This window comes from Octodon degus, unplaced genomic scaffold (assembly GCF_000260255.1).
Source record: "Octodon degus isolate 3935 unplaced genomic scaffold, OctDeg1.0 scaffold00105, whole genome shotgun sequence".
NCBI classification, from domain to species: domain Eukaryota; kingdom Metazoa; phylum Chordata; class Mammalia; order Rodentia; family Octodontidae; genus Octodon; species Octodon degus.
Window position 1 is genome coordinate 9307729 of NW_004524681.1, and position 9093 is coordinate 9316821.

Below are 9093 nucleotides of genomic sequence, written 5' to 3' on the forward strand. Positions count from 1 at the left end.
GGTCCCCGGTAGCGCGCCGTGATCGTATAGTGGTTAGTACTCTGCGTTGTGGCCGCAGCAACCTCGGTTCGAATCCGAGTCACGGCATTGTGGCGACAATGGCACGGCAAAGGGACTGAGACTTTTTTTTCTTAAAAACTACTTGAGAATAAGCTCACTTCACGGAGCTACTGGGAATCTTTTTTTTTTTTTTTCTGGCGTGTAATTTCGTCATTGAGGTGCATGAACCACCCACGTTTATTCTTTACAATGTTTCTATTGTGAATTGTTAATTATAATTTTATGAGTTTTATTATTAGATGAAACAGTGAGTACTTCATAGGAAAAAACACAAAAATGGTTTTCATATTTTTTGAGTGTTCATAAAAAAGCATCCACATTTTCAGCATCCACTGGTGTGTGATGCACAAAGTCTAAAAAAAGAACTCAGACATTCCCACATGAACTGCGCTGAAAATACCAATAGCACGCTACCAAAAAAAAAAAAAAAAAATTTTAGTTAGTGCGCCTGAGGGGGTCTACGCGCCCAGTGGCACGTTCTGCACACACACATCGCTTACGCTGACGGCCCGTGTCATTTACTTTCCTGGACTTTTGGTAGGACATACTTGACATCTCAGTGTCTTGCTGTTTTGTCCAGATTCTTATTATGTTATACAGTGTGAAGTTAAGAAGAATATAAAATAATAGAATAAATTATTAATTTCTTAAAATATATTGAGTATTTAGAACAGACATCAACACTTTCACGTCAGCTGAGTGTTTCCTGACAAAACCTAAACAATAACATCAGAAGTAAGTTCCTATGTGAACTGCAACAAAAGTCTCTAGAGAACTCGACCACAAAAATAAGCCTTGCCGCAGTTGGCACGCCTAAGGCAGTCTTCACACGTGACAGCTGCGTGTTCTGTGCACAAGTATCGCTTACACTCAGCACGTATGTTGTGTTCCTGTGTTTCGTGGGGCACAGTGGGCATCTTCTCGGTTGTCCTGCTGTCCTAGTCAGTCTCTGTGACGCTGTCTCCTGTTCACCTGTCAGCTCACCAGCGCACTCCACAATTTTGGCAGAAACATTTTACTTTTCCTCTGTTGTCAGTGGTCTCTTAGGAGCTCCAGTCCCAATCCTCTAAGAAAACTTCGCCATGCTTTTTCGCATTTGCTGTTTTCTTTATAAACTATCAAATTATTTGTGCCACATGTGTTTGTGAGTGAATAGAACACATCCACTGGCCAACGCTTTGTGTTTCCATTGATGCCATAGTTGCTGTATGTCTCATTTATTCTTTTCTCTTTGCTGAGACAAGATACCTGACACCCCAAATGAAGAAAGGAAAGGTTTATTTAGCTCACATTTTGTGAAAGGTTTGGTCCATACAAAGCTGGCTCTGGGGCAGAGTGGCACATGGCAGAGAGCAGCCGTTCATGGCAGTGGCAAAGGGCAAGAGCAAATGGGAGCAGCAGCAACAATGGCAGCAGAGAACAGGTCTCTCTCCCTGATGTTGCATTCAGGCTGTATGTCCCAGACTGGGGTCACACTCACATCCATAATCCCAACAGCACTCCCCCATAATCCCAGCGGCACTTACACCCATAATCCCAGCAGCACTCACACCCATAATCCCAGGACTGGATCATGAATTGATTGCAAAATCTAGAAGGCACCCCCTGACTGCATGGTGCTTTGGGGGGACACCTAGGTACAAACCATAACACTGCATGACTCATCAACATCTACTCCACTTTTGGTTTTGTAGAAAGTTTCCACCCCAGGCTTCCGTCTTGTCCAGGTTTTCCCTATGGGTATTTCCACCATGGTGTAATGTTGACATCCCCAGTGCCAGTTTGCTTTTCTTTGCCTTACATGAGGCCAACACTATGTTTTTCTGAAATCCAAAGACTGTGCTATACAATTCTCTGCTTCGAAATTGCAGCATTTCATTTGGAGCTTCTGCTTCCATCCTGCGGCCAGTTCCTGTGCTGGTCACCTTGTGGTCTGTGAGCAAAGGAAACACCACGTGGACACTAGCAACACAATTGTCCAACGTCACGTTCTGATTAGCTGGGGAGGTGGGAGAGCAAGTCTCTTCACGACATCATCCGGTTTATCACTACATAAATAAGGACCTGAAGGCTGAGCTCCAGGATAAAGGCCTAAGTTGAAAGCATAATAGGTCTTGGCATCGACAAGGGCATAAATTGGATCCCCTATTCGGACCCTTTGCTTTTCCATGAGGCCTTTACATTCCTTTGATGGGAACCCGCACCCTGTTCGGAAGCGCACCCTCCTGATTTCCGGCTGGAAGGGCAGTGAGGCAGCCTGCATGTGGGGTGTGGAAGCGCAGTCCGACCCAGCCATCAGTCCAGAGACCTGGACTCCCTTCTCCCCCTTCTCTGAATGCAGGACCCAGCTAAAGTCACAGACCTCTGACCTTAGAAAATTCAGGAGCGTGGAAGGCGGGTGTGTCTCAGGATGTGCCTGGTGCTCCGTGTAGCCAGCCTTTCCCTAGAGAGTTCACGAAGTGGCCGGGTTTTTGCTTTATGATTGCATTTTGTGTTCTTCCCATAAAGAACAATGTTATTTTCTCATGAAATATAGTCCCTGATTCCACTAACAAATACGTTCTCCCATTTTTCTAGTAACATATATAGTGGTCCCTCACCATGGAGGTCACATTCCAGACAACCCCTCGATAAGTGAAAATCAGCCAAGCAGCGACATTATATTTATTTTAGTATTTATATATATTTTAAGACTTTATAAACCTGTCCACACTTTTAAAAATACTTGTGATGTTCTTAACCATTTTCTAAAGTGAAACCTACATAGTTAAACAACATATAAGGAAAGCAAGAACTTGAGGACTAGACAATGAAAAGAGAGCAAGGAGAAGAGCTAGGAAACATGACAGGGGCAAGCCATACAGTTATATGTAGAAGATGGGTAAGGCAATGATGCTGAGAGTCTCCAGAAGATTTTTGAATCTACCAGTTAATTGGAAGGATTCTCACCGTGACTAACTATATATACCAATATCTGTGAACTAAGCAACTGCACTGAAGATGGTAATCTGTAATAGTTTCATGCTTAGAGTGCCTGTCATTCTGGTCTTCTGAATATGGGCTGCTTGTCCTGACATGCCAGTTGCTGCCGTGCTCTCTAGGGTAGATGATTGTTCAAAAAGAAGCGGGTGGTGATTGAAGGCAAGAGACAGGAAAAGGAATGTTGCGGAACTGTCCTGCTACAAGGTTGTATATGGTTAGATTTCTGGACTTATGTGTAAATATAAGAATTATATAATTCTTTATGCCTATTTAAAAAATATTTTAATTTTTTAAATGTTTTTTCATCATATTCTGTAGGGACTTAAAGTTCAACATATTAATACTTGATGAAAAATACCTGTTCCATGTTATGCCTAAGATGTTTGATATTCAGACAGATAGTGAGGTTAAGCTTAACAGCCTAAGTTGTATGGTAAGCTTCTTTTCTGGAGGGCTAACAACCTAAATTTGCAGAGCAAAATTAGAGAAAAAGGAGGGCCACAAGGAAGGCCAGCATTTTGGCCCTAGCCTTCCAAGGTTAATTAAGACTCAGGACATATGAGAACTTGTATGGGAACGTCATGTAACTCAGTAGTGTCCCAAATTTTCTGATCAAGGAGATTATAGGGCCAAAGAGGAAAGTGATCGATGATGTAGAGTGTGCATAAGGAGAGTCACATGGAGAGAAAACATTCTCTCAGGCTTTCATGTGGAATACATTGGCCAAGCAATGGCCGTGACTCATCCACATGGCTGACACTGACAAAGGTTCTACAATCTGAGGTACAGGATCTCAGGATAAATCCTGAGGGGATTTCACTGACCTTATCAGACCCAAAGCTACAACTCTTTTTGCATAGGTCCTGCTTTATCTTGGTCTTAATCATCCAGCAGAAAAGTATAAAAATAAAATATAAGAAGTAAAGCCATGCTGCTATGTTGAGCTGTAGGGGACTCAGGTCAACAGTTTCTGACACTGCCAGTCAAGCGCAAGACCCAATACTATTATGGACTACTGGACTCTTTTAGAATATTTTGCTGAGTTAACACACCTATAATATTCAAATGACGGAACTAAACAAAAAAGGGGATACAGATGAATGTCCATTTTGTATTTGTGTATTCAAAGTGGTTAAGATAGATATATAGTTACATTCTCTTAAGGAATAGAGGGATTTGTTGTAATAGTGTTTGTAAATAGAATATCATGTCTGCATCTTGTACAGCAATTAACCACTAGGAAGCGAGTATGCAGTGTGTTAATTATTGAAACTGTCCTACCAGTTTGGTTTGAAACTGTGTCATTGCTATTTGTCTCTCAATAAAATTATGGAAAAAAACCCATACATATACTGTACACTACCGCAAAATCCCACAATAAATAATATAGATTAATATTTTTTGAAAACCCACAAAACAGTCTGTGAAAATTGAATCACAAAATAGCTAGAGACTACAGCAATCCTCTAGGTCTTCCCTCCCTCCATCTCTTCCTTCCCTCCTTCTTCCCTCCCTCCCTCCTCCCTCCCTCCATCCCTCCATGTCCCAGAAAAATAGTTCACTGACTGAAGCATCTGCTCTTTGTCCTTGATTGGGACTCCAGCCCATGGCCCGAGATCACCTGATATTTCAGGATAAGGCAGAAATCTGAAGAAGTTTTTGTGAGATCTCCCAAAGTTTTAAACACTGGCAGCTCATTAAACACCAAGCTGACCAAAACTACGCAGCAAAACAAAACTTCACCCACCTCAGCTCCATCTCAGCTCTGGATTACCTGGCAGGGTGCAGCTGTCCTGTCCAGGAGCCAGGCCAAGGGAGACCAGAGACAGAAAGCAAGCACTGGACCTCCAGGCAGCCCCAGTCCAGAAACAGGAGCGAGCGGAGAGGAAAGTGCCGCCCAAGACGGGCCTGGGGTCCAAGGAGGAGGCAGAGCCAGCCCAGGGGAGAAGGCCGAGAAGATACGAAAATAGCCATTTAAAGAGCGAAAAGTCAATTTTAAATACCATTTCCAACAGAAAGAAGATGCCTTAAAGTAATGTCTCATTCCAGGTTTGCAAAGTGAATCCAGAACATGGAATATTGACAAGTAAGTGCTTTAAGGTTGGTGGCCTAAAAGAAATGGCAACCACTGACCAAATGTGGGACAATTCGAGTACATTAAAAACCATAATGATAGAATGGTGATAATGGATTCTACTATGTTGAATAAAAATCAGTTTCTCCAAGCCCCGCCCAGTGGGGTTCACTGCTACTCCCAGCAATGCAGGAGGCTGAGGCAGAAAGATCTCAAGTCCTAGGCCAGCCCCAGCAATTTAGCAAGACCTTGTTTAAAATGAAAAAAATAAAAGGTTGAGGTTGTAGCTCGGCACGATGCATTGGGTTCCATTAATATGGCACAATAAATAGATAACTTCTCAAAAAAACCCTAATATTTCAGTCCATGATATTAAGAGAAAGAGAGAAGGGGGAGGGGGAGGAGCAAGCTGATGCCTCCCAGAAAGCTAAGGCCTGAGAGTCACGCTGTTGCTGCCCACAGTAACCACAAACAGAAACATTCTCAATGCAGGCTTAAACCACTGAGTCATATGTTAGAAGCAAATACCTCGCTTTTGGTTTTGTTGTCCGTGTGTGGGGAGCCCTGCTGTGTGGCCCAGCCTGGCCGGAGGCTCACTGTCCTAACTCAGCCTCCTAAGTAGCTGGGATTACAGGCATGTGCCACCACACCCGGCTCCACAGCTCCCTTTAAATAAAGTGAGGAGAATAAATAAATAAATAAATAAATAAATAAATAAATAAATAAAGTGAGGAGATCCAGTGGATATCAGCTTACCCTAGATATCAGGTCTGATGTCACCAGTAAGCGGACAAAGAGGTTTTGCAGGCTTGCCAGTGTGACAGACTGAAACATCCACGACATTGCCTCTGTAGTGATCTTTCCAGAAATGTCTAACCTGAATCTAGTCACAAAGAAATCATGGAAAGACCCAGAATGTGGATCTGTCTAGATGACAGTGGGCCTGAACACTTGAATATGATCCGTGACAAGACAAGCAAACCAGCAAAAAAGGAAAGTGGGCCAGGTGTGGCGGCACACTCTAGTAATCCCAGTGCTTGGGAGGCTGAGGCAGGAAGATCATTGTGAGTTTGAGGCCGACATGGGTTACATAAGTGAGTGCAAGGTCTGAAGTGCTGGGATTATGGGCGTGTGCCACTACACCTGGCCCTTGATTGAATAGACTGAGGAAAAACAGATAAAGGACATTTTGGGAAGAAATGGAAACATTTAGTATAGACTATATAGTAGTCAATACTGTTAAACAGGTGTTAATTTTCTTAACTATAATAATGGTCTTGTGGGCCTGCAGAGTTCTTTATTCTTAGGAAGTATGTCTGCCAAGGAGGGGTGGAGGAAATACACCAAAAGAGACGAGTCTAGGGTAGACAAGTTTCTACTGTACTTTGAATTTTTCTGGAGGTTTTTTTTAGTTTTCTTTTTGTTGTTGCTGTTGTGTTGTTTTGATTTGCTTTGTTTTAGACAGTCTGACTATGTAGCCCAGGCTGGCCTTGAACTCACAGCAGTCCTCATGCCTCAGCCTCCTGAGTGCTGGGATTACAGTCATGTGCCACCGTGCCAAGCATTTACTGGCTTTGGTTTGTTTTTTATGTATTTAGTACAGGGTGTACAGGGTCTCCAGGGGGTCAATGCATAGGTCAGACTCCTAGTGATTCTCCTGTTTTCAATTTCCCAAGTGCTGGGATTACAGGCACGCGCCACCACACCCAGTCTCAATCTCCATCTCAGCACACGGGTGCTGCTGATTTAAAGAAGAAAAAAATAAAAGCTATATAAGAAAAATGGGAACATTAGTAAATAATGTTAAGAAAAAAGTACATGAAATCATGTACACCCAACCATTATGATTCTATAACACCAGTAAGAAAAATTGTCTTAGTTCATTGAACATTTACCAGGCAGGGGCCTGTAACAGGGGTGTTAAGCTCTGGGAAGACTCCTGCAAGTCAACAGCATCCTAAGCCCAGCCACATGCTCACCTGCCCACAGCAGCTCAGAAGAGCCCTCCTCCTGAGAGCCACCCTGTATGCACCGTGCCCTCTACCTGTGCCGCCCAGGACACAGGCACCACCGCTTGTTTCCAAGAGCTCCCTCCTTGGAGGTGGGGCCCCGCTGGCTGGCCCACGTCAGCGCCTGCTGTGCTCCAGGTACAGTACTTTTAAATACTGCTCCTCCACTCCTGCCCTCTGCCTCCTGGCCGCGCCCCTTCCTCAGCCTGTGCTCACCTCACAGTGAAGCTTTGTGCCTCTGTCTCTCCAGAACAGTCTCACCCTGCACGGGTCTCCTGCCTCCTTCAGGAAGACCACACACTCGCTCCATTCCCTTCTTGGAAGACTGTGAAGCCTGACTACTATTAAACCTCCCGTCATAAGCACGGGGCAGCTTTAAAGCTACTTTCTACCCTTAATCCACACACTTCTCTTGCCAGGCAAGAATGAGTGCCCCACCCTGACATCTGGCTGATTCCACAGCTGTTGAGTCCATGCCTCTGCCCATGGCTGGAGACCCTCTCCAAGAAGTAACTAGCCTGTTCTCCTGGTGGGGGTCAGCTGTGCCCACCTTTGCACGGCTATTTCTGCCATATGCCTTCGCGTAGCATGCACATGTATTTCTCTGTTGCACTCCTCAAGGTCAGACACAGATTTCTCAGTCTTGTCCAGCTCTACTCCTAAAAGTGCCATCAGGTCTGGGGCTGCACCCCAGACAGACAGACAGACAGGCAGAGAGACGGAAACAGGACCTACAGTTGAGCCAGCTGTAGTGGCCTGCCTGTTGTGAGGCTGAGTCAGGAGCGCCAGCGTGAGCTACACATCTAGTTCAGGGCCAGCCAGAAGTGCCTTTGGAGACCATGTCTCAGAAACAAACAAAAAATCGGAAGGTACAGTTTAGCAAGTCCCCAGAAGAATCGTGTTCACATTAAAGTTCGTGGTCCTGGTTATATAGCACCCACTAAAACTTGCACAGAGCATTTAACAAGTGTTTCAAGCCCCACGGCCCTGGGAATCCTGGGGGTTTGCAGTTTCCAGGTGCAGCGGCGCGTTGCTTCTTTTCCCCCAGCTTGGAGCCCGCTCCTTTTGTGGTGGCGCTTGGCTCTGCCTCCTAGAAATGACAAACAGGACACACCTTCCTAGCGGAGCCCCGAGCTGGCCTAGGCTTCAGGGCCCTAACACTTCTGCTGAGGAGCTCACTCCATGTCTGAAAGAACCAGCCTAATGCAAGCTAGGGGCTTCTGATAGACAACACTGGAACGGTTTCTCGACTTGATTTATTGACTTGTCGGTTTTCATTCTGTCACGAATCTGATTGACAGCGAAACGCGGGATGTGGCTGGGGGGATTCCTGCGGGTGTGCGCGCAGCCGCGGGTCTGTGTGCGCGCGCGCGAGCGCGAGGGGCGCTTGTGTGTGCAAACGACACGGACGACGTGGGTGCCCCGCGGACTTGACCGCGCTCCACAAGTGTTTGCCTGGATTCAAAGCAGCGGAGGGTGGGGTGTGCGTGGCTGGCCTGGGGAGGGGACAATTACGAACACGCGGGGCTACGGGACCCTTGGCCACCACCACCCTCAACACCCCCATCCCCGTCCCTGCAGGCTGTCGTTTCCGACCGAAGGCCGTGGGGAAGGAGGAGGAAGGACGCAAGGCGCCCAAGAATGGTAACGGCCCCTTGTCCACCTCTTGCGCCAGTCGCTGGGAGCCAGAAGGGAAACCGATTGGGGCTGTGCGCTCCCCCCAAACCCCGCGGGACACGCGCGGCAACACGTGGGGTACTCGCAGCCCTCAGCTCCGGCCGCATCCTGGATCCAGCCCGCCCCTGCCTTGTTCCCAACGCCCCGCCCCGCCTCGCGGTCCCGCCCCGGTCCGCCCCCCCTTGTTCCCGACGCCTCGAGGCCACGCCCCCATCCCGCCCCTCCCTTGTTCCACACGGCCCGCCCCCACGCCGTGGCCCCGCCTCCTCCCGCCCCCGCCGCCGCGAGGCC

At 46.7% G+C, this 9093-nt stretch overlaps 1 protein-coding gene and 1 non-coding gene across 2 annotated transcripts in view; both read left to right on the top strand.

The window, feature by feature from the left end:
• Positions 1-15: 15 nt before the first annotated feature.
• Positions 16-87, top strand: Trnah-gug. The gene has a single exon. It is a non-coding gene; the product is annotated as a tRNA-His (tRNA).
• A 6110-nt stretch (positions 88-6197) lies between these two features.
• Positions 6198-9093, top strand: part of Shf (Src homology 2 domain containing F) — an 18903-nt gene continuing 16007 nt past the window's right edge. The window contains exons 1-2 of the mRNA XM_023724067.1: positions 6198-6210; positions 8707-8880. Of these exons, the coding sequence (XP_023579835.1) occupies positions 6198-6210; positions 8707-8880 (187 nt within the window). The remainder of the gene's footprint in view (positions 6211-8706; positions 8881-9093) is intronic.